This window comes from Malania oleifera, chromosome 6 (assembly GCF_029873635.1).
Source record: "Malania oleifera isolate guangnan ecotype guangnan chromosome 6, ASM2987363v1, whole genome shotgun sequence".
Lineage (NCBI taxonomy): Eukaryota > Viridiplantae > Streptophyta > Magnoliopsida > Santalales > Ximeniaceae > Malania > Malania oleifera.
In genome coordinates this window covers 17,832,243-17,858,733 of record NC_080422.1, presented here as the reverse complement: position 1 = coordinate 17,858,733, position 26,491 = coordinate 17,832,243, and the positions used below count along the sequence as shown (strand labels likewise).

The 26,491-nt window shown below is 33.6% G+C and overlaps 1 protein-coding gene across 5 annotated transcripts; it reads left to right on the top strand.

Annotated features, from left to right (window-relative positions):
* Positions 1-286: 286 nt before the first annotated feature.
* LOC131158863 (uncharacterized) lies at positions 287-15,608 on the top strand. Of its 5 annotated transcripts, none has more exons than XM_058113782.1 (2): positions 287-670; positions 2,295-3,601. In XM_058113782.1, the coding sequence occupies exons 1-2, from the start codon at positions 382-384 to the stop codon at positions 2,297-2,299; spliced, it is 294 nt and encodes a 97-aa protein (XP_057969765.1). In that variant the 5' UTR covers positions 287-381; the 3' UTR covers positions 2,300-3,601. The 5 variants fall into 5 exon arrangements, with proteins under 5 accessions (XP_057969765.1, XP_057969761.1, XP_057969764.1 ...); XM_058113778.1 differs by lacking the exon at positions 2,295-3,601 and adding an exon at positions 15,305-15,608 and having other exon boundaries at positions 305-670; XM_058113781.1 differs by lacking the exon at positions 2,295-3,601 and adding an exon at positions 8,223-9,650 and having other exon boundaries at positions 305-670.
* Positions 15,609-26,491: the final 10,883 nt, after the last annotated feature.

Genomic DNA, 26,491 nt, shown 5'->3' with positions numbered 1-26,491 from the left:
GTTACTAACAGTTCTTTTATTTTCAAAAAATAAAAAAAAAATTTGTTTCACAACATTAGTAATGATTTCGGAATTTTTTCACTATTAGTCTCTTATTAGTGACGGTTTAGAAAACAATTACTAATAGTTCTTTTATTTAAAAAAATAAAAAAATTATTTCATAATATTATTAATGATTTTACACTTTTATTATTATTAGTGACTTATTAGTAACGGTTTAGAGAACCGTAGCTAATAGTTCTTTTAATTTAAAAAAACTTATTTCACATATTAGCAAGGATTTTGAATTTTCGTCGGTCTGAAATTAAAATCCGCACCGGTTCGTATCCTCATAAATATCCTGAAGTCATCGGTTCCGGCAAATAAGAGAGTTCAGATAAGATGTACAGCAGCAAGGCCGCGGAGAGTACAATCCCGGCGGCGGAGTCGGCGGCTGCGATTCTGTTCAAAGCGGCTCCGCTGGCAGTAGGGGCTTCGGCGGGAGAGCCGGCGGGAGTACCAGCAGGCTCAGCGTCATTCTTACCTCTTCCTGCTTCTCTTTTCGATCGGCTGCAGATGGAATCCGCCGATCTCTTTGCCCGGCCTCTTCGACTTGCTCCCTCTCCCATATACGCCGTTCGTCCACCCTTCTCCTCTTTGATTTTCATTGAGCAATACCATTTTGGTTCAGGTATTTATTCTCATTTTTTTGCATTTTTTTTTTTCTAAATTATCTTCCTATTAGTCCGTTTTCGTTCTCTTGTTTGTCTCTCTCTAGCCGAGAGAGAGAGAGTATTGTTCGAAGGATCGTGACCTGAAAGTGAGAAAATTGAGTTTCTTCGGCAAGAGCCTTCTGCTTCTCTGGCAAACCAGTGCCTCTGCCTTCTTTGCTATTCTTTGTTCATTTTATTTTGATTTTCTGGAAAATCATCTCTTTCTCTCTCTCTCTCTCTCTCTCTCTCTCTCTCTCTCTCCGTGTCTATGATTCTGTGGGTGTGCCATGAGTGTTAGTGTGAGTGTGCTCTGTGTGTGTGGCCAAGCTGTTTGTTTAAATGTATAGATGAATTTTTTTTTTTCTTTGTGGACAGAAAAGGAAAAAAGAATATATCAAACTCCTTTTTTGATGATTTTGAAGCTATCCTCGGACAGTTGCCAAGTTTTGAAATTTAGCAATCAAATTACCATTTTATTTATGGCTCACATTTAGTTTGTTACTCATTAGAATATGAGTTTCGTAGTAATATTATTTGGTTCATCACAAACATTTTTGAAAAGTATCATTCTAATTTTGATGGTTACTCGAACAAACTATGTATCAGGTATGTAATATTCCTATTTGGGTTTATCCTTCATAAACTCTTAAGATAAAATAGCTTTAACATTTAAAAATAGTACTCAAAAAATTCGAACTGCAAATTATATGATCATCTTGAGTGCACTTGCACTAGTATTCAACAATTATGAAAATTTGAGAGAAAAATGACAACCACAAGATTGAACTACTTCTATATTTATAAAAAGAAAATTGAGAAAAGAAAAATATGCGGAGAGACAGTAGCTAAAAATATTTTTGCAGCAGTAATATAAAGCAAACAATACCTAAAAAGTTTCTGCAATCCTATGTGAAGTTGAACAATGGTTAAACTTAATTTAGAACTAAATTCATCATATACTTCATAAGTTGCCTATTTAACATGATTAAAAGTTCAGCGATAATGTTTGCAGCCTCAAAGTGTCATTATTGGTTTGAAATCTGTTTGTAGAAACACATCACAGCATCTCATCCTTCTTTTTGCTCTTTTGTCTTCATGCTTAACAAGAATCTTCACGGTTTCACCTACATATCTAACCACAAACTTGAACAAAACATCAACAATCCTGTTTATTTATTTATTATTAATTTTGACTTGCTTCACATATTTGATTTGTTGGCAACTGAAAATTGCGAGTACCATTTGTGGAGACATTTATGTCATTCAAAGAGAAAGATGTCAAATATTTGAAGTTTCTTTTTGTATGTTATTATGGATGATTCGATTCACAAGAACTATGATTGGGAAATTGTTTGATTAGCATATATCAACTCCATAGGCAGGGAATGTTGAAACCTAAGTTATTTTCGCATGTTCTTTAACCAAACCAATGTTCTGGTAGCATGAGTTGTTGCCTTCTACTCGCTATCTTGTGTTGTCATTGTAGACTTGTTCAAAAGAAGAACTGTTGGTTTATGCACTCCTTGTTGGCCTAACATGACTTTCAAATTCTTTTTTTTTTTATGATAATAAATAAAGGATAATTTAACATGTGTTTGTTAGAGTGATGATGTTTCAAGAATCCTTAAAGTCAAAGTTCAAAAGAAAGAAAAGAAATGAAAGTGCAAGACCACTAAGGACATCAAAAGCCACATTCATACTTAAAGTGATCCAAAGATAGCTCAAGCAACACCAACATGAGCAAAGTGTGTGGAAATCTAAAGCTGACTCAAGCTCAAGTCAAAAAGGACACAAAGTAAAAATATCATGGAAGACTTTAAGCTTAGAGTTTTAGACTTTAAGATTAATGATGTAAGTACTTTATATTGAAATATCTGATAAAAATATGTTGAAGCTCTTTAGGGATAATTATGGACTTAGAGACTTTATTTCAAACCCCAAAAAAAGTTTTATAAGTAATCAAAGAAAGAGAGCAAAAAGAGTTTTTGAAAACTAAATTGAAAAACCAAAACTTTAACTGCCCAGACGACTGAAGTGTATTTTCAAAAGACTGAAGAATTCATTAGAAGATTGAAGAATAAGTTTAATCTACTGAAGAATTTCCTATCAGAATACAGAAGAGACAGTACTCCCTTAGAAGATTGAACCATACTGGCCCAGTCGACTGATCATGTTTCCAACTAAGTTTTTCAGTGTTTTAAAGTACTTCAAAAGATTGAACCCGACACTTCAGCCTATCGAACACTGTTAACAATTGGAAATTTTAAATGTTTTAAAATTCAAACTAAGGTTTCTTGTGCCCCAAATTCAATGAAAACTATTGAAATACTCCAAGTAATATTAGGCAACATGAAAATACTTTTATTAGCTTATAAATACATGGTTTTAGTAAATCAAATACACTAAGAAATTGAAAATCTATTTCAAAACTAAAAGCACACTTGCTATCTCAAAACTCTCTCTTGCTCTTACTCATTGCAAAACTAATTTGCTGAGAATACCGAAGTGCATAATCATCCTACTCTAGGTTCTAATTGTTGATTCTCATCTTGAGAAAGAACTTGGTGAAATCATTCTTAAGCTTCAATCTATTTCAATTTGATATTTGAATATTGAAGTATATTAGTGCTTTTAAATTGTACTAATCAGTTCTGTTGTGAGAGTGTCTTTGTACACCATATTATTTCTTGTTTCTTGTAGTTCTTTAACGATTCTAGGTTCTTAGATCATTGGACCAAGCGTGGGGTATCGCTTGGAGAGGGGGCTCTACCCTTAAGGAGGAAATTGTAACGGTTTGCTCCGCCTGGAAAGGAGTGCTCTAGTGGAATCGTTAGGTGGTATTGACTTAAGGCGAGAACGTAGGCTGGGGATAAGCCAAACCTCGTAAAAATATCGGTGTCTCTCTTTCCCTTATCTTTATATTCAGCGTCTATATACATTGTGTTGTGTGTATGCAAAGTGCAGGTAGCTGAAATTAAAACTGAGATTAAAATAAGACTCTTAATATAAGAAAGTATGTTTTGAATAAACTTTTGTGGAAACCCAAAAGGGAGTACGTTGTTTAATCGTTTGCGAAAATCTTAATTAAGAGAGTACAAACAATTTCATTCTACATAGGACTTACATATATTCACAGGGCTACAAACAAGCAAATATCTTGAGTTATTGCAAAAACTAAAATTGCCAAAGAGCTGTATACTATATCTTGGTTTGGTATTTTGTTGATTGATTACTTTAGTTATTGATTGGTTGTTTTGATTGTTTGAAATTTTGTTTATTTGTATTGTTATTGGTTTGTGGATTGATTAAAAAGTTTTGATGTGTGTTTGATAAATTAACAAGATGCTGAAGATTCTTGAAAAGAATACTAAAGAAAATTTTAATAACCTAATTCACCCCCCCCCTTTTGGGCTAACTCCTTAACTTTCAATTGGTATCAAAGTTTTATTATAACAAATCTTAAATAGTAGTTATATAAAGATATGCATGGCACATGTAAAAGTAGCTACCTTTGGAGAGGGTTAATCCTCAATTAGACCACCCATCTTTTGTGGACTCAATTACACCTGTTGGAAACAACGAATGAGAACTTATCTTCAAACTATGGATTTGAAAGCTTGGATGGTTGTCACACATGGTGACTTAATCCCTACCAAATCAGTAGATGGTGAAGAGGTTCCTAAGGAAGAAAAAGAGATGATCGAAATATATCACAAAATGTTGCAAGTTAACTCTAGTGCTGTTAATGTCTTATATTGTGCACTTGATATTAATGAATTTAATAAAGTTATGACTTGTAAAATAGCAAAAGAAATTTGGGATAAATTTGAAGTAACCTACGAAGGCACCATAAATGTTAAAGACGGTAGGATTGATATGTTCACTAGTGAATACGGAGCCTTTAGGATGAATCTTGATGAAACCATCACAAGCATGTACACTAGGTTTACACATATCATAAACTCACTAAATGCTTTGAGAAAAACTTATTCTTCTTATGAGATATGCAAAATCCTTAGAGGAGTTCCACACGTTTGTGAACCAAAAGTCACAGCCATAATAGAAGGTAGAAACCTCAAAATCACCTCACTAGATGAACTTATAGGATCACTTCTCACTTATGAAATGGCTATGAAAGAAAGGAACACTGAAAATAAAAATAAGAAATTCATAGCTCTTAAAGCTTCTAAAGAAAGTTCAAGTTTAGAAGATAATGAAACAAGTGAATTAGATGATGAGAAATTAGCATTTATCATTAAAAGACTTGAAAAATTTTTCAAAAGAAATAAGAAGTTCACTAGAAAATTCAAAGGTTCAAAAACTGAAAAAGGTGAAATTCGTAAAAAGGAAAACAAAAATAAGAATGTTCCACCTACTTGTTATCATTGTAAAAAGGTCGGACATATCAAACCGGACTGCCCTCAGCTCAAGAAAGAAAACAAGAAGTAGAAACCAACAATGAAAGTAAGATGGGACGACACAAGCTCAAGTGAATCAGAGAATGAATCCAGTGAACAAGAGATGGCAAACATGTATCTCATGGCACACAATGCAGAGGTAAATTCTTACTACTCCTCGGAAGAATCAAGTGATGAACCATGTAATGATTCATGTGAGAGTATGCCATCCTACAAAGAACTCTAAGTTGAATTGCTTGCTCTTCATAACAGATTTATTAAAGTATCAAAGATGAACATAGCTTTAAAAGAGCAAAATGAGAATCTTAAAAATCAACTAGAATCCTCAAAATCTGTTGAAAAAGAAAAAGAAACTCATATTGACAAACTAATGGAGAAAATAAACACTATGTCTCAAGAATTGGTCAAATTACAAGTAAATAATTAAAGCAAGATAGATCTAGAGATAAATTATCTCAAAAGTCAAATTGAAGATAAAGAAAAGATTATTTACAATTTCACTAGAGGAAAAGAAAACTTTGAGAAAATGGTTGGACAACAAATAATGACTAACAATAAAGAAGGAATAGGTTACAATAGAATTACAAAGAAAAGAAAGAAGAACTTATTCATAGGGTACTTTGTAAAAAAAGGTAAATACTATGTTAGAATTGGTGTATTTCCAAGAGGGAGGAGGGGGGGTGAATTGAAATTTTAAACTTTTCTCATTGGTTAAATCAGAAATCAATATGATTTAGCTACCTAGGTCTTTATATACAATCCCAAATGCACAAGTAAATATAATGTACGGAAATTTAAATCATGCCTATTATTCACACCATAACATACACGTGTGGTAAATATAGAGTGCGAAAATATAAACAAACACACGATATGTTATCGGGGTTTGGCCAACTGTGCCTACGTCCCCGCCTCTAGCTCGCAAGCCTGAGGATTCCACTAAGGCTCACTTAAGGGTGGAGCGGCACCGATTACAACTAGGTCAATTAGCACAGGGCTGACCTTAACCTTTATAATCAGGTCAATTAGCGGGGTTGACCTCAACCTACACCTTAATAGGATGGTGCACCTAACTTTCCTAACTGAGTCTAAGCCAATGCGGGATTATTTCAAAAGGCTAGTCTCCATTTTCAGGCCCATTCCTGGAAATACAACAGTTTGCTCAAACAATAGAATGATACAGTGATTATACTTTCAAGTAAAGCAGATGTGTACTCAGATACGCTTAGTCACATACACCACAATATGATTTAATATGTAAGCTTAGTGTCATCTAATGTTTCAACTCTCAAAATATTTGCTATCAGTATAATGAGTGCGTGAGAGTGTCAACAAACAATCTTTGTTTCTCAAGATATTCAATCAATCGTGTTCACACAAAGATGTCAAGCAAGCTTCAAATGTATTATTCTGAAGGATATATCAATCATGTAAATAGTAGATGACGTAAATGCTCGATTTGCAAAAGATATATAATCTTTGTATTCAGCAAATCATATACAAATAAATATTGCAATAAAGATCTATATTATAAACACAAATATCTTCTCAAGGATATATCAATGTAAATCACACAAGATATGTGTTTTAAAAATATTTTTGTAACCCAAAGACAAATACAAACTTTCTAAGATATTGCAACACAAATGCAATACTTAGAAGCTTAGACAAGTTTTCTTAGGATAGACTTATGAACAAAGCCCCCTAAAAAAAAACTCCGGTTAGCTCTCGTTAAAATCGAATCAATCAAATACAAATGAGAGAGCAAACCTATGAAGATAAACACTCAATCAACTTACAGAGAGTATGAGCAATAGGAGCATGTAAGTATGAGTGATTTTAGTATGAAAATGAATAGTAGGAGATTTTTGGTTGAGAGAGAATTTATTGATCAAATAGGCTAATCTCTATCTAATTTTCCCAAATGAAGGGGGGTATATATAGACACCCCATGAATTATGACCGTTGGGGACAAGACTAGTATTATTAGGAAAGTTTAATGATGTATTAGCCATTTTAACCCTGTTTTAAAAATTAACCACGGTAAAAAAATTCACAGCAACCTGAGAGACCCAGTTGACCAGAAACCTTTCGGTCGACTGAAGTTCATATGGCTCGATCGATCGACCTAATTTTGAACTGGGGACTCGGTCAATCGGACATACATGTCCGAGGCAATTTTTCAATTTTACCAAGGTTCCGTCGAGCAGGGATATTTGAACTGGATGATTCAGTCGACCAGACCATTGGGACTTCTCGCGAGGATTCTCGGTCGACTAGACAGTTGGAATACATTTTAGGTTCAGTTGACTAGGTAGTCAAAAAGTTTGACTCCTAGGAGGTTCGGTCGACTAGGTGTATTTAAACTAAACTGATTTGGTCGACCGGGCTGTGGTCAACTGGTTGAACCAGACCGGGTTGGGTCGACCGCGAGCAGAATGAACTACATGGACCGGTCGATTGAAAGTGCACAAAGTGTACATTTTGATCCTTTTTTGAATCACAAACACCCTAATCAAGTGCCTAACATATATGAATGCAAAGGTGAGTGTCCTATGATCATTTCTGGGTCCTTTTAAATACACCAAAAAAATCTGGTGTCGGCTGACCGAATCCCTAAGGTTATTTGCATTATGAGCTTATGTATTTGATCATGCATGTGATGTGTATGATTATTATATACAGAAAAGCCCTAATTACTATTATATACCCTTTACATGAATAAAATATATTACAACATAAGAAATCGAGTCTTCAATAGAAATTTGGTCTTCAAGCTTCACTTTCTCCATGTGCATTATGATCTGTCAATTTAAGTTCCTTCACAAAGTTTCAAACATTAATTAGATATAATGAGTATTTGTCATGATCAAAATCGAGCGTGACCTATAAGGTCAACACACTATGCGAGTACATCCTCCATAAACATACATGAACATACTACTTGTTACTTGTGTAAAAATAAAGGACATATAATGTTTAACTGTCCACTTAAGAAGAAATATGTCAAAGTAAAGAATGAATGGAAGATAAATACTAAAACTAGACAAGATTTAAAAAGAATTAAGAAAGTTTGGATTCCAAAAATAACACCATAAATCCTTTTTTGTAGGTTTGCTTTAGGTCTACTCCATCAAAAGAAAAATGGTACTTGGACAGCGGGTATTCAAGACATATGACGGTAGATAGAACAAAGTTCATTACCCTTACTCAAAAAGATGGAGGATATGTAACATTCGGTGACAACGCAAAAGACAAAATTGTCGGAATTCGTAAGATAGGTAAAGAACCTTGACTCACCATTGAAGATATATTATCAGTTAATGGTCTAAAGTACAATCTTTTAAGTATAGGTCAACTTAGTGACAAAGGTCTTGACATAATTTTTAAGAAAGACAAGTGTACAGTTCAAAATCCTAGAAATCATGAAATCCTTTTTACAGCTTATAGAATGAACATTGTGTATTTTATAAACCTTGATAGCCTAATTTCTCAAGATGTAACATGCTTGGCCGCCATAAGTTAAAATAGTTGGCTTTGACATAGAAGATTAGGACATGCAAGCATGGACCTTCTATCAAAACTAGCTAAGAAGAATTTAGTCAAAGGGTTACCTAATACAAAGTTTATTAAGGATAAATTTGTGATGCTTGCCAATTTGGAAAACAAATCAAGACAAGCTTTAAAAAGAAGAAACACATATCAACTAGTAGACCCCTAGAACTTATATACTTGGATTTGTTTGGTCCTACTAGAACTTAAAGTTTAGGAGGAAAGCAATATGCCTTCATAATAGTTGATGACTATTTTAGGTTTACTCAGGTATTATTTTTAGCCAACAAAGATGAATCTAGTAACTTGTTAATAAATCTATGCAAGAAACTCCAAAATGAGAAAGGATACAATGTTTCAAACATAAGAAGTGATCAATAAAGAGAGTTAAAAAATAAAGATGTTGAAAAATTCTATAATGATTATGGAATTAGTCATAATTTCTCAGCACCTAGAACTCCACAATAAAATGGAGTTGTTAAAATAAAAAATAGAGCCCTTCAAGAAATGGTTAGAACAATACTAAATGAAAATAATTTACCTAAGTATTTTTGGGCTGAAGTTGTTAATACTGCTTGTTATGTAATAAATAGAGTTTCCATTAGATCAAACCTAAACAAAACACCTTATGAATTATGGAAAGAAAGGAGGCCTAATATAGCTTACTTTCATGTTTTTGAATGTAAGTGTGTTGTACTTAATAACAAAGATGACTTAGGGAAATTTGATGCCAAGTCGAACGAAGGTATTTTCCTAGGATATGTTGCAAATAGTAAGACTTATAGGATCTATAACAAGAGAACAATAACAATCATTGAATCAATTCATGTAACTTTTGATGAATTAAATTCCTTTGTAAAAGAAATCAAAAATAAAGAAAAATATGGTATTTCACAAAAAGAAGATCTAGAAATTACGAAAGAAAAAGAAGAAAACAATGAAGAAACTTCAAAATATAATCTTATAGAAAATCATGAATTACCAAAAGAATGGAAGTATGTAAGAAATCACCCTCAAGATCAAATTATAGGAGAACTTTCTAGAGGAGTAACCACTAGATCATCATTAAAGAATTTATGCAATCACTATGCCTTCTTATTTCAAGATGAACCTAAAAATGTTGAAGAAGTTCTAAATGATGATTCATGGATAATTGTCATGCAAGAAGAGTTAAATCAATTTGAAAAAAGTAAAGTATGGCAATTAGTCCCAAAACTAGAAAATCATTCAATTATAGGAACTAAATGGGTATTTAGAAACAAAAAGGATGAAAAAGGAACAGTAGTTAGAAATAAAGTTAGACTTGTAGCTAAAGGATATAATTAAGAAAAAGTGATAATTGATGATGAAACATTTGCTCCCGTAGTTAGAATGGAAGTAATAAGAATGCTCTTATCTTATGCATCTCATAAGGAATTCAAATTATATCAAATGGAAGTAAAAAGTGTCTTCTTGAATGGTTATATAAATGAAGAGGTATATGTAGAACAACCCCCTGAATTTGAGGACATAAAAAATCCTGATTATGTGCTTAGATTAAGTAAAACTTTATATGGGTTAAAACAAGCCCCTAGGGCTTGGTATGAAAGACTTAGTGGGTTTTTAATAGAAAATGGGCTTTCAAGAAGAAGAGATGATAGTACTTTGTTCATTAAAATTAAGAAAGATGATATGCTGTTAATTCAAATTTATGTGGATGATATCATATTTGATGCAACTAATGATAATATATGTAAGAAATTTGCAAATTGTATATGAGAAGAATTTGAAATGAGCATGATGGGGGAATTAAACTATTTACTTGGATTACAAATTAAACAAGCAAAGAATGAGACTTTTATAAGTTAATCCAAATGCATAAAAAATATGCTTAAAAAATTCGATATGGAAAGTAGTAAACCCATAGGAATCCCCATGAGTACTTCCATTAGCCTTGATAAAGATGAAAAAGGTAAATCAGTGGATATGAAATACTATAGAGGAATGATAGGAAGTTTGCTATATCTAACAGCTAGTAGGCCCAACATAATGTTTAGCACGTGTTGTGTGCACGATTCCAATCAGCTCCTAAATAATCACACTAAATAGCTGTTAAAAGAATTCTAAGATACTTGATAGGCACAATGGACTTAAGTCTTTGGTATCCTAAGGACACCAGAGTCGAAATGATTAGCTATTCTGATACTGACTATGCAGTGTGTAAGATAGATAGAAAAAGTACTAGTGACACTTGTCACTTTCTAGGACGATCACTAGTATCTTGGTTTTCTGAGAAACAAAACTCCGTAACTTTATCCATAGCTAAAGTTGAGTATGTTGTAGTTGGGAGTTGTTGTGAACAAACTCTATACATGAAATAATAACTAAAAGACTATAATTTAGAATATACAACAATTCCAATCAAGTGTGATAACACAAGTGCGATAAATATTTCCAAAAATCCTATATCACATTCAAGAACAAAACATATTGATATAAGACACCACTTTTTAAGAGATCATGTTCAAAAGGAAGATATATCACTTGAATTTATTAACACAAATGATCAATGGGTGGACATCTTTACAAAACCTCTCTCCGAAGAAAGATTTATAACTATTAGAAGAGAACTTGGATTGCTACATAGTAGGGAAGTAATTTAGAAAGGGTTCAGGATGAGAATAGAAAAGATTTTCAAAAATTTATAGACTTTAGACGACTGAGCATTGTAGCACTAAAGGCTCAGATGACATAGCCATCACCTCAGACGATTGAGGTGCTACTACCTATTCAGCTGCTCGAGTCTGAAAATCTTTAGAAGATTGAACTTAATCTTCAGTCTTCTAAGGTCATGGGAACTATATATTTAACACTTTAAAACCCTAACTTCAGACTTCTAATCACTATTCCACCTCTCATCCGAAGTCACCCACTCTTTCTCTCCTTCAATCCTCACCACAAAACTCTTGAATCCAAGGCTCCAAACTCGATTATACTTCATCACCTATGGATTCTAGGGTTTCCCAGCTATGTTTTTGTTTGCTTTTTGATCTTCACAATGCCTTGCACAAAGATAATAATTGACACTTCTACTGGCGGAGATGAGAACAATATTGAACGATGGCTAGTCACACCTCCATCAAAGCTCTGTTACCGTTCCTCTCTTAGGTCTACGGATCCTATTCTGGGTAAAGTAATCGATACTTCTTTCTTTGATGACGAATTCCCTGAGATACTTCCAATGTTTAGGGATATAGGTTGGCTAAACTTCGTAATTCACCAAGCTAAAGGCATGTTTCCCAATCTTATCAAAATTTTTTATGCCAACATGCTTCATAGTGACGGTGTTTTGACTACTAAGGTTCAGGGTAAGAAAATTGTTTTAACCCCTCAGATTTTAGCTCCTATTCTAAATATTACACTAGGAGAATTCGAATGCCCTGCTTTTGCTCAATCTTGGATCTTAGAGTAAGATTTTACCCCTGAAGCATTTTTACCCCTGATTATGGAAAATGAACCTGTGTATTTTGGACATCCCCTATTGTATAAACAACTGAATCTCCAAAGCCTAAATCCTACACAAAATTGTTTTATATAACATTTTACCAAAGACTGGCTTTTTTGATCATTTGTCCTATGTTGAGTGTTTTGTTCTATGGTGTCTACTTAAAGGAAAGAAACTCGATTTATCTAGTCTTATCTTGAAGTGGATGTGGGCAAAACTCTTTCGTATGGAGGTGCCTTGAACCTCATCTTTGCTCACCTTGATGTTGCTACACCTTCTAGGTTGTTCATTAAACGCACTCGTTATGATCTCTTCACCTCCACAACCCCTAAACAAATAGGCTATGATAAGAGTGATCAGGGTTGGTACTTCAAAGGTGGAAGACCTCAACGAGTACTAGCAGCAGCTCCTCCTCCTCCTCCTCCAGCTCATGAACATGGTCCTCCTACAGACACCCCTTCATGGTTCATGTCCTTTCAGAGTGACTTCTCCTCCTTCAGTCGGGATATGAGGGGCCTCTAGAGCCTTCATGAGAAGGTATCCTCACTTGATTAGTGCCTCATTCGAATTGAGGAATATCAGGCTAGCTCCTCCCAAGGTGGTGATCCCATGGACACTAGCTCAGCCCCTCGGAGTGATGGTGAAGATTCTGAGGAGGGAAGTGAAGAAGAGGAAGGTGCTGAAGAAAAAGAAGAGGATGGTGCTGAGGAAGAAGAAGGAAATGAGGAAGAGAATGATGATGAAGAATCTAAGGAAGAAGATGACGTTGTTGATAATTGAACTTCAGGACTTTTATGCTGTATTCAATAGCTGACCTTTAGTATTTTCGGATGTATTAAGTACTTTTTATGTAAAACACTTAGTTTGTATGTTGCTTTGATTGTATTTTCTATGCTTGACTATGCTCTTAATCTTAGCTATGCTTGTATTTCCTTATGCCGCCCCTCGATTCTTTTTGAATGATGTCAAAGGGGGAGAGAATATTGTAAGCAAAGATGAATTGTGCGGCAAATATGAATTTTGAGTACTTTGATCTAATATGCATTTTGAGGAACATATGGATTGTGAAACAAATTTGAAGATGTTAAAGCATATTTGAATATGTTACAACACATATGAAATATGAATGACTATTAAAGAAGTTAAAGCACACTACATATGCAATATTGAAATATACTTGATCATGTGTGTTCATATGCTTGATTGTGTTTATTTTCTTAATTGTGATTTTCTTTGAACTTTCTCATATTTGATATTGTCCCTTTTCAAAATTATTAAAAGACATGCATATTGTAAGGGGGAGCTTTTTTCAAAGGATCTCTCATCTTTGCTCCTTGTTAGTCACCATAAAAAAGGAGGAGATTGTTGGCCTAACATGACTTGCAAATCTTGTTTTGATGATATGTTGAAGGTCACGCTCGGTTTTGATTATGACAAATACTTATTATATTTAGTGGGTGTTTGAGGTTTTGTGCAGAAACTAAGATTGTTAAGATCAAGATGAGTACAAAGCAAGTAAAGCCTAAAGACCAATTTATATTCAGGGTTGTAATATATTTCATTTGTGAAAATTGGTTTGTAATAGTAATTAGGGCTCTGGTTTATAATAAGCTCACACACATCACATGCATGATAATACGTAAGCTCAAACCAATCATAATGCAAAAATGACCTTAGAATGACCTTAGGGTTTACCCTTCGGTCAACCGATACCAGATTCTTTCGGTGTCTTTATTTTGGACAAAAAATGACCCTAGGACACACATCATTGCACCTATAATTGTTAGACACTTGAATAGGGTTTGTGTGTTTCAAGACAGAACCGAAATGCATACATTGTGCACTTTCAGTCGACCGGCCAAGGTAGTTCATTCTGCCCCAGTCGATTGAAATAGGCTTGGGTCAACAGTTGACCAAGACCCTAGTCGACCGAACCAATGTAGTTCAAAATTCCCTGGTCGATCGAAACCCCCTGAGGTTAACAATTTGACCATCTAGTCAATCGAGCCAAATTTGTATACCAACTACCTAGTCAACCGAGGGTCCTCGGGAAAAATCACAAGGGTTTGGTCGACTGAAACAGCTAATTCAAAATGGTCCGGTCGACCGAACCTCGGTAAAATGGAAAATTACCCACTTTCAGTCGACTGAGCCTTCAGTTCAAAAACCTCCTGGTCGACCGAACCATATGAACTCTGGTCGATCGAAACTGTTTTGGTCGACCGGAGCTCTCGGGTTGTTCTAATTTTACCCGTGGTTAAACATTTTTTAAACAGGGTTAAAATATTTGAAATATCATTAAACTTTCCTAATAATACCCAATAGGTCCCTAACGGTCATATCTCTTCTCATGTCTATATATGAGATGATTTGTGCAAATTAGAAAGTGATTAGCCACTTTGATTAGGAGAAATTCTATGAAATTTCCAAATCCTATAATACTCATATCTAAGTCCCAACCACTCATACTTACCTTCTCTTATTGCTCAAACTCTCTGTAAGTTGATTGAGTGCTTAATTAGAAAGGTTTGCTCTCCCATTCTGATTAGATTGATTTGATTTTTATAAGAGTTAAACCTAAGTGTTCTTAGGGGACTTTGTTAATAAGTCTCTCCTAAGAAGACTTATATAAAACTTCTGAGTATTGCATATTCATTGCAATATCTTGAGAAGTTTGTATTTGTTTTTAGATTGCAAAAACTTCTCAAACATTTTCAAATATCTATTGTGTCTTTATCTTGAAAAATATTTGAAGAGATATGTGTTTATGAGATAGTGATTTTTGTTGCAATATTCATTCACTCATACATTATTTGCTGAATACAAAGATTACACATCTTTTACAAACCAAGCATATACATTATTTGATATTTACATACTTAAGACATCTTACTGATTGAAATACTTGAGACTTGATATCTTTGTGTGAGCTATTAGATTGATCATATATTATGATACAAAGATCATACTGGTTGACACTCTCACGTACTCATTACACTGATAGCAAATATTTTGAGAGTTGAAATATTGGACCACATTGAGCTTACATATTAAATCATATTGTGGTGTATATAATTGCGCGTAACTGGGTACACATCTGCTTTACATGAAAGTATAATCACTGTACCATTTGATTGTAAAATCTGTTGTATTTCCAGGCACGGGCCTGAAGAGGGAGACTAGCCTTGGAATAGTCCTGGATTGGCTTAGACCCAGTTAGGAAAGCCAGGAGCGCCATCCTGTTAAGGCGTGTAGGTTGAGGTCAGCCCCGCTAATTGACCTGGTTAAGGTTGAGGTCAGTTTTGTCCTAATTGACCTAGTTGTAATCTGTGCCGCTCCATCCTTAAGTGAGCTATTAGTGGAATCCTCGGGCTTGCGAGCTAGAGGCGGGGACGTAGACACAGTTGGCCGAACCCTAATAACATATCGTGTGTTTGTGTATATTATCGCACTTTATATTTACCGCACGTGTATGTTATTATGTGAATGATGCGCTTGATTTAAATTTTCGCATATTATATTTATCGGTGTATTTGGAACTGGATAGAAAGACCCTAGATTGTAATACTCAATTGACATCTAGTTCAACCTAGGAGAAAAGTTTAAAATTCCAATTCACCCCCACTCTTGGGAATACACCAATTCTAACATGATAAAAAATGAAGGATAATTTAACATATGTTTGTTAGAGTGATGATGTTTTAGGAATCCTTAAAGTCAAAGTTCAAAAGAAAAAAAAGCAATGAAAGTGCAAGATCACTAAGGACATCAAAAGACACATTCATACTTAAAGTGATCTAAAGATAGCTCAAGCAACACGAACATGAGTAGAGTGTGAGGAAATTTAAAGCTGACTCAAACTAAAGTCAAAAGGGACACAAAGCAAAAATATCATGGAAGACTTCAAGCTTAGAGTTTTAGGCTTTAAGATCAATAATGTAAGTACTTCATATTGAAATATCTCATGGAAATATGTTGAAGCTCTTTAGGGATAATTATAGATTTAGAGACTTTATTTCAAACCCCAGAAAAAGTTTTATAAGTAATCAAAGTAAGAGAACAAAAAGAGTTTTTGAAAACTAAACTGAAAAACCAAAACTTTAACTACCCAAAAGATTAAAGTGTATCTTCAGAAGACTGAAGAATTTCATCAGAAGACTGAAGAATAAGTTTAGTCTACTGAAGAATTTCTTTTCGGAATACAGAAGAGGCAACACACCCTCAGAAGACTGAACCATGCGGGCCCAGTCGACTGACCCTATTTCCAGCTAAGTTTTTCAGTGTTTTAAAGTACCTCAGAAGACTAAAGCTGACACTTCAGTCTACTAAACACGATTAACAGTTAGAAATTGTTAGCTTTACTGTGATCCCAAGAGGGGGGGGTGAATTGATATTTTTAAATTTTAACTCCTAGGATTCCTCCTAACAGCAGTATATTCACAACCCTATGGTCAATCTATTACAAGTAACATAAATATATCAGAAATTAAATAAAGCAATTTAATCAATCCCATAAGCACAAGAAAGCAATAAAGATAGGGTGACACGCATAGATGTTATTGAGGTTCGGCCAATTGCCTACGTCCCTGCCTTGGCTAACTAGTATAAGGATTACCACTATAGTTGCTCACTTAACCGGGTGGAGCGGCACCTATACAAATCAGGTCAATTCAAGGGATGACCTCAACCGTCACATACAATCCTTACCGGGCTGAATTACTGTCCCCTCAGGCCACGCCTGGAAATACTCTGATATTACAAGCAAATGGTACAATGAAATAGTGCTTTCATGTAAAGCAAATTTGTACCCAAGTAATGCACTCAATCATAAACACATCAATATCATGAATATAGTGTAAGCTCAGTGATGTATGTTTTGCTCAATCAATACTCAACACAAAATAATCAGTATGATGCTCAAGAGTATTTCAACACAAACAACAACTTGGAATTCTAAACAGGATATCTCAATAACACATCAATATTCCAAGTAAACTAAGAAGATAATCAAACTAGCTTCAAATAGATTTTCTTCACTGAAAGATGCACAATACTAGTTTGAAGAAATACTTGTTTGTTTGAAAAATCTTTGCACACCAAAATCAAGCTATTAGACACTTGCAATAAAATGCAAATATCCTAAGCTTCCTTGGTTTAATTCCACACTAGATTTATAATGAAGAAATCAGTGAGTTAAACCTAAACTAAAACTCCCCAAGAGAAATATATATAACAACTACACAAATGGGAGATTTTAGCACAGTATAACAATCACAATAGCACACGGAGAACTCTCACAATCTCAGATTTTATCAAAGGAGGCTAGATTGAGAGTATTTGGGCAAAGAGAGGATTTTCAAGATAGAGAGAATTTCTTTGCTAATTACTTTGCTAATAATATCTCTAATTTTACAAATGAAGGTATATTTATAGTCAGGTGAAAAATTATAATCGTTCGGGATATGATGGGTATTATAAAAAAAGTCCCAAACAATTAAAACCCAATTAGCCTATCTTAACCCTATTTTACCGCTATTAAATTAATTTTAATCGTCCGATGTTCGGGTGGTTGAACTGAGGTTCGGTCGCCCGAGAAGACACAACAATAAAAGGTCTTCTACATGATTTGGTTGCCTGTGTCTTAGTTCAGCAACCTGAATCAAAGTTAGTAGCAAAGCTATGTGACTTTGGGTGCCTGGTTCATGGTTCGGGTGCCCGAACTCTTGTGTTCGGTCGCCCGGGTCTGTTTTTGAGCTGAAATGCTCGGTCGTCCGAATTGGTAAGTTGTCCCTTTCAAAGCTATCGGGCAGCTGAGGAATATGTGCACACTTTCAGTTCGGTCGCCCGAATACAGGTCAACATATTGACCTCCAAGGTTCGGTCGCGTGAGGTAGTTTGAATAGCCAGGGTTCGGTCGCCCGACCCCACTTGATTTGCTTAAATATATTCAATTTAAGCACAATTATTTCATACTCATATTTCATGAAATGTGTGTGTGAGTGTTGGAGCATAGGGTCTTACTATGGTCAAGTTTAGCTCACACTATATCTTGTGTGCATGATGTGCAGGTGATGAGTATACAAACCATATCCTAATTTACTATTATAGACCTTATTACAAATAGGACTAATATATTACAATGTATAATTACAAGACTTCATGGTCTTCTTGTTTCTTCAAGTGCCATCAAGGAAGTTTGAGTTGAATCTGCACAAACACTTGCCAAACATCAAATATCGATATTTGTCATTATCAAAACCGGGTGTGACCTATAAGGTCAACAGAAATTTTAAATGTTTTAAAATTCAAACTAAGGTTTCTTGTACCCCAAATTTTATGAAAATTTGGGAAATACTCCAAGTAATCATGGGCAACACAAAAATACTTTTATTAGCTTATAAATACATGGTTTTAGCAAATCAAATACACCAAGAAATTGAAAATCGTTTTCAAAGCTGAAAGCGCACTTGCTATCTCAAAGCTCTCTCTTGCTCTTACTCATTGCAAAACTGATTTGCTGAGAATACTGAAGTGCTTAATCATCCTACTCTGAGTTCTAATTGTTGATTCTCATTTGGAGAAGGAACTTGGTGAAATCATTCTTGAGCTTCAATCTATCTCAATTTGATATTTGAATATTGAAGTATATTAGTGCTTTTAAATTGTACTAATCAGCCTTGTTGTGAGAGTGTCTTTCTACACCATATTATTTCTTGTTTCTTGTAGTTCTTTGATGATTATAGGTTGTTGGATTATTGGACCAAGCGTGGGGTATCGCTTGGAGAGGGGGCTCTACCCTTAAGGAGGGAATTGTAACGGTTTGCTCCGCCTGAAAAGGATTGCTCTAGTGGTATCCTTAGGTGGTATTGGCCTAAGGCGAGGATGTAAGCTGGGGATAAGTTGAACCTCATAAAAATCTCGGTGTCTCTCTTTCCCTTATCTTTATTTTCAGCATCTATATACATTGTGTTGTGTGTATGCAAAGTGCAGGTAGCTGCAATCAAAAACTGAGATTAAAAGAAGACTCTTAATATAAGAAAGTACGTTTTGATTAAACTTTTGCAGAAACCCAAAAGGGAGTACACTGTTTAATTGTTTGCGGAAATTTTAGTTAAGAGAGTGCAAACAATTTCATTCAATACAGGGCTTACATATATTCACAGGGCTACAAACAAGCAAATATCTTGAGTTCTTACAAAAACTAAAATTGCCAAAGAGCTGCATTCTATATCCTAGTTTGGTATTTGTTTGATTGATTACTTTAGTTGTTGATTGGTTTGATTGTTTGAAATTTTGTTTATTTGTGTTGTGATTAGTTTGTGGATTGATTAAAAAGCTTTGTTGTGTGTTTGATAAATTAACAAGAGGCTAAAGATTCTTGAAAAGAATACTAAATAAAATTTTAATAACTCAATTCATCCCTCCTCTTGAGCTAAGTCCTTAACTTTCACTCCTCTTAACTGCACTATGAAACTAAAAAAGTGAAAAAAAAAAAAACTGCAATATTGAGAATATAAAATTTGAAGTGGTTGCCTCATATTATGTTTGAGAAAAATGGCCAAATTGCCCAGTTAAAGAGGGTTTGTATAAAGAGAGTGCAAGAAGCAACTGGCGCTAACATTCCTCTACGACTTTTATGGATGCATCTGCAATACATGAACCACAATTGTGTAAAATTAAGTGCTCTCATTTATTCGCAAAAACTCGTCTAACTTTGAAGTCATTCCCTTCATCAAATATCAACTAATGTTTCTTTTTTCAATACACAAAATTTTCCAAAGTTTATGATTTTTTTGTGTTTTTTCGTATTTCCACCAAAAAAAAAAATAAAAATAGCAATCACTTTACATGATTTAAACTTGAAAGAAGGTTTTGACAATACTTTGGAAGAGCTCTTAAATTAAAAACAATTAAAGAAAACTTAACTAAAATTTAAAAATTAGTTTTAAAATGTGATGACGTGGACAAGAATAGGTGTTGACACTTTTGTTCTCTCTCTCCTCCTCTTGCTCTATCGTTTTTTTTTTTTTTTTTTGGAATGAGCCGAAAGCCACCCACTTAACGGCCCCATCCCAAGTTTATTAATAACCCTCACTTATGGTGGAGGAATACCGTGGAAACAAAAGGACACTTGGGGTTTACATAATAACCAATCAAACACCCTATGCATCAAACCAAACAAAATAAAAAAAAAAAACAAAAAAAAAAACAAACCTATACCAATACCAAAAGGAAACCAACTAAACATACCTTATATAAGTCGTACCTATCTTATCCAATTTATACAAACCTTTGATAACTCTAAGAAGTTGACTACTATTTGTAAACAAACTATTCCTCCCCATGGCACCTTGTCGAGTCAAAGCATCTACCACTTTATTCCCTTCTCTTGCTTTATGGCTTGCCCACTGGCCCTCTAGAATCTTCTTCTTTCTCAATCTTTCTCTGATCTCTCAGCCCCTTCTCTTTCATTTAATTTCATCTCATACATAAATGAAATGCTTTTCCTTATTAAGTTATGCTTGTCATGATTTACATTGGTTTTCTTGAATGCTTATTATTATCATTTAATATGAGCTATATTATCTTTTCTTTTTTCCAGTTAGTAATTATTGTAGAATTGATCTACAGATTATTTAATTTTTTCTTGAGTATTCTGAAGTCAGTTAATTAACACCTGTGATCACCTGTGATCTCTCATATTTTTGATGAAGTGTGGAGAATTCTAAATATTTGTCTGATTTGCTGAAGGAATGGAAAATCCCACACAATGTCCTCAATGCATGACAAGGTCTGCTAAAGCTTAATTGGTTGATATCTGAAAGTTGGACGCATAGAACGTCATTTGGCTATTGGTTCCTTATTTGATGGAAAAGGTTATATGTTTAGTTATATCATCTCATTGCTTATTTGATAAATGAGGTTGTATCTTTAGTTATATCATTTTGCCAATATTATTATTGACTTTTCGTTGTGTTTCTTATTATAATAATTTGAATAAAATGGTAGGTCGGTATTTTCCTCCCTTTGTTGTAGGTTTTCATTGAAGCAGAGAGGTGGAAAGGATGGAGATGATGAAGCACTTGAAGTGATCGGCTTCTATGTGTATGTCATCCAAATTTATTTGTCAATTTATTTTATATTATTTTGAAGGTTTTTTAGTGAAAGATCTATTCATTAGTTTGATATTTATCAAGATTTTAGGCTTTGGCTATCCATTTTTAATAAAATGAGATGTCTCCTTTGTCTTTGTTCTTTGTACCTATTTTTCTCTATTGGCCTAACTAGACTTACAACTCTTGATTTTGATGATAATAAAGTAAGGTTATCTAATGTATTTCCAAGTGATATTATTTCAGGCAAAGCTAATTTGCTCAAACTTCAAATGCCCTATCTTGAAAGCTCACAAGGATCAAGGAACAAGGAAAGCCTTGCATTAATACAAGTGATCCATAATGAAAGCTCAAGGAAGTTTGAAAAATCAGCAACAAAAGAACTCAAAGCAAAGAAGTGTCAAATTTTTTAATAGAACAAGTTTTGTAAGTACTTCAAGTTGATTTAAGTATGAAATTTCATTTTGAAGCTCATTAGGCAAAGACACACTTAGAAATCTGAAGTTTTAAAGTCTTGGAAAATGTTTTTCAGAGTTAAACAAATTTATATTCCAAGAATAATTAAGCAAAGATGAGAGAGATAAATGAGTTTTCAAAAGAAGGAAAATATGCTTGACAGACGACTTTCTGTCTATGGACAGATGGCTGACACATTAATGGACTTAAATTAAGAAGTCTGAAGCCTGACAGACGACTGTCAAGTTCTTGACAGACGACTGTCAAGTTCTTGACAGACGACTGACAATGATAAATGAGATGTCTGCGTGTGTTCTTCTAGCCGACTGTCACCATTTCGTATGTTTTTTAAAAAACTAAGTTGTTCGATGACAGACGATTGCCACCCTGAGGATAGTTGACTGCCACCTTGAGGATAGCCGACTGCCACCTTTCTGTTTGTGAAAATTGTACATGAAATACTTGGACAAACAACTGCCAGAGATCCCACAGTAGTCTGGCTCATGGTAAAATTCAAATTTCTCAACGGGCATATTTTTAAAATTTCAATTACTTGAAACCCAAATCCAAGTAAACTTGGGAAACAAGTAAGAATCCTTTCTAAATTTATAAATACCCTCAAGATACATTGATTTAAACACCAAGATTTCAAATCAGTAATAAAACTCTCTCTCAAGCATTCTGAAATTCTGAAAGCTCTTTGTTGCTCACAACTTCCACAAAGTTCTCTAAAGTTTTGCTGATTTTCTCACTGAGATCGTGCTTCAATTGTTAATTCTATCATCTATTGAAAGATTCCTACGGTGATAAAACTCTAGAGCTTCAATCTGAATTTCATTTTGTGAATTTTATTGAAGTACATAGTTTTTAATCTGTACTAATCAGCTCTTGAGGAGCAATTCTTGTACGCCTTGTTTTAAATCTTTGTAAAAGATTGATAAACGGTTGGAGTGTTGAATCGTTGGACCAAACAAGGGGATATTTTTTAGAGAAGGCGGGCTCTAGTCTTAACCAAGGAGTGTTGTAATCGGTATTGTTTCACGGTGATAGTGAATCCTTTGGTGGTTTTGCCAAGGGCGAGGACGTAGGCTGTGTTGAAGTCGAACCTTGTAAAATCTTGTGTTCTTCTTTCTTCCCTACTCTTTACTCTTCAGCAAAATTTACAAACTGCGTGGATGCTTTATAAATTTCTGAATCCTAAGTGTTTGGTTGTTAAATAGACCGGAAGTTAATTTGTTTTGGTTTGATCAGCATTGATTGTGAAAACCGAAAGGGATTACGTTGATTGATCATCCTTAACTTATTAAATTGAAAGTTTATTTAAAAGCTGAACATTGGGAAGAAGGTTGTTTGTGGAAATTAACAACAAAGCTTATACAAATTCAACAAGCTTTTCACATAACTACAGGGCTTTTATTAAGTGATTGATTATTTTGTTTTGGTTGTAATTACTCTGATTTAATTTTGTGATTGTGTTTGAGCATTGATTATTGTTATAACACAAAAGTATTAAAAAGGGAAATAAATTTTTAAAAATCCCAATTCACCCCCCTCTTGGGAAAGCTATTCCAATTTCATTCTCCAACTAAATTTAGCTTTATTTCTAGCAATTTGTTTAGGGTTTTGGCTACTGAATTTTTATACATTTGGTTGTCTATTTGTGCCATGTGGAGTGCTAATAATTATGTTGGATTTTTGCTTGAAATATGTTTTTAACTTGAATTTTTGAATTTTTCTCCTTTTAGACTCCCAGTATTCATCTGAATAATGTTTTCATTCCTTCAATAGATGGGTGAGAATGACTATGGATCAATGTCCTCGTATTTTTCAAAGTTGTATGGAGGGTATGTATATTTGACTTTTAAGTTTTGCCTGGTTCAATGCTCATGGTCTGTTCTATTCTAACTCTGCTTTCCTTTTCCCAGTCCTTAAGAAGCAACCCTCTTGCCCTATATAACAAAAAAAAAAAAAAAAGAATTTATAATTAGGGTGTTGTTTGAGCATGAGAATTTGATGTAATAAGAATGTTCATGTTCATGAAATGAACGGATATGCATGAAATCTAGGCACCCTATTCCCACCCTCCACATGGGTAATTTTCCCTCATTCCCATGGAAATACTACTTTTTGAACCAAATTGCAGCCCTATTTTAGTGGGTTGGACAACAGTGCCCCTATAATATAATATTATCACACTATTGTTATATTCAAAATAATAATTTTTTGAAAGGATGAGTGAATATTAAACGAATATTAAACTTCATCCTTTATGTGAATAGCATTGCAGATTATCCATAATGCACTGAATGACTAAATCTTTTTTATGGATGATATTATGTTATATGAGTTGTAGATTGAACTACAGAAATACATGCTTATGTTGAACGCCAACTGCATGGCTGATGCAGTATATTGTGAATTGCATGTTGGTAGTGGATTTAAGTTGTTACATGCTTGAAATGATTTATTTGATGAAAACAATTGGGTTTCTGGTTTTATGGGAAAATGTCCAATTTACAGACAGCAGTATGCTGCTGAAATTTCGTTAAATTTTTCCCCAAATAAAATCATGTACAAAGATAATTATGATAAATTGAATGTTAAAATATTTTTGAAAGGATAAGTGAAAGTTAAACGAATATTAAATTTTATCCTTTATGTGAACATAATTACAGATTACTATTCATAATGCACCGAATGAATAAATCTTTTTTGCGAACTCATCAGTAATTTCTTTGATGTACGATTCCTATAACCGCACTTAAAATTATTATACTTCTCTCGAGTTTTTTTTTTTTTCTAGTTTTTTCTTTCGCATTAGTGTCTGAATGTCCGATTGTTTTGCTATCAAATCATTGATACTTATGGTTTGCAGCTGTCACAACATCAACATGATGTCATGCAGTACAGTCAGATGCAGTTTTTGTTTATTTTTTTTGTATTTTTTTCGTTATCTGAATTGATGGAATTTTTGTATTTTAATTTGAATTTGTATAATGTATTTGTATTTGACTTTGAATTTTGAATTTTTTTTGTTATCTGAACAGATGAAATTTTTGTATTTTAATTTAATTTGTATAATGTATTTGCTTTTGAATTATAATTTTGACTAATTTATGAATTTTTTTTAGTAATTATGGTTTAATGTTATGTATGCAAAAATGTAATTATAGATTTTTACAAGAATTAATGATTACAAATTTTTAATTTTAAATTATTAGTGACGGTTTTAAAACTGTCACTAATAATTGTCCATTTTTTAAGTATTAATGAAGATTTCAAAATCGTCACTAATAGTAGAGTATTAGTGACGAATTTCAAAGTATTACTGACAGTTTTAAATTCTTTACTAATAGTATATTATTAGTGACGATTTTAAGTATTAGTGAAGGTTTCAAAATCGTTACTAATAGTAGAGTATTAGTGACGAATTTCAAAGTATTAGTGACGGTTTTAAATTCGTCACTAATACTCTACTATTAGTGACGATTTTGGGCCGAACCAATGTAGAATTTATAATGACGATATTAGGGTTTTAGTGACGATTATAATTCGTCACTAATACTCTATTATTAGTGACGATTTGTAAAATTTGTCACTAATAATTATTAGTAGCCACAGTTATGACAACTAATTCAAAATCGTCACTAATACTTATAAAACCGTCACTAATACTATTAGTGATGGTTTTGTGATTTTTAGTGACGGTTTTGATCCTTCACTAATAATTTTATTTTTTTGTAGTGCCAACCTTTACAACCACACCTTATAAAGGTGTACCTGATTTTCTTAACCGGGTCTAAACCATCGGTGCACGTTGCAGAACAGCGCAATCTTCTTCCGACGATCACACGCCGGGAATACAATAGCAAGTAATAAACATATACAATACAAGTGCTTCTTCACTAAGCAAATATGTACCAATAAGCACAATACAACCAATGCACTCACAGATGATAAAAGGTTATGCTCAAGTGAGATTTGTCAAGTTATATGTCAACTCTCAAGAATGTGTGCATATATATATGAGAGTGAGACCTTTGATTCAATATAATATATTCAATAAATAAGTAATCAAAGGAACTTAGAAACCCTAATCAAATATCTCAAAAATATTTCATCAATTATTAAGCACCACTGATATTTAGGGTTTAAGATTACAAAAACTTATATTAAAAAATTAATGTGCAAGCTTTTGAGTCTTGCAATGAGAATGCCAAGACTCCTAAGCAAAGATGAGATTTTCCCGATCAATATTTATCACTATGAAACACTATGGGAAAAATCACAAAAGCTAATACTCAAGAAGGTTTTTCAAATATGTATAGTTATGTGAGAGTATATGCTAAACAATGAAGAACAAACTCCCTTCAAATTGCAATTGATTTGCAAGAAGAGGAGTATGAAATAAAGACTCTCTTCTTTGAAAAAAAAAAAAAATCAAGCAAGAAAGAGTATAAAAGAGTATGTATAATGTGCTTGAAAATTGATAGAATGTAAGCTACAAAAGTATAAAAAATTTTGAGAGAATTTTTCTTAACCAAGTTGCTAAGTTCTACTTAATTTGGACAAATGAAGGGGTATATATAGTTTTTCCACAAAATATAACTGTTGGGGAAAAATTTGGAATTTTGAGAAAGTTTAATTAAGCTTTTAACCCCAATTACCGCGGTTAAACTTAATGAACCTGAGAGGTTCGGTTGACCTAAGCTCGAGTCGTTTGACCGTTTAATACAAAAATAACAGTTTTGTGGCTCAGCTCAGTGAACCCTTCGT

Coding starts and splice junctions, on each gene's coding strand:
- LOC131158863 (XM_058113778.1), top strand. CDS start 382: ATGTACAGCAGCAAGGCCGCGGAGAGTACAATCCCGGCGGCGGAGTCG. Junction 671..15,304: donor GCAATACCATTTTGGTTCAG/GTATTTATTCTC, acceptor TTGTATTTCCAG/GCACGGGCCTGAAGAGGGAG.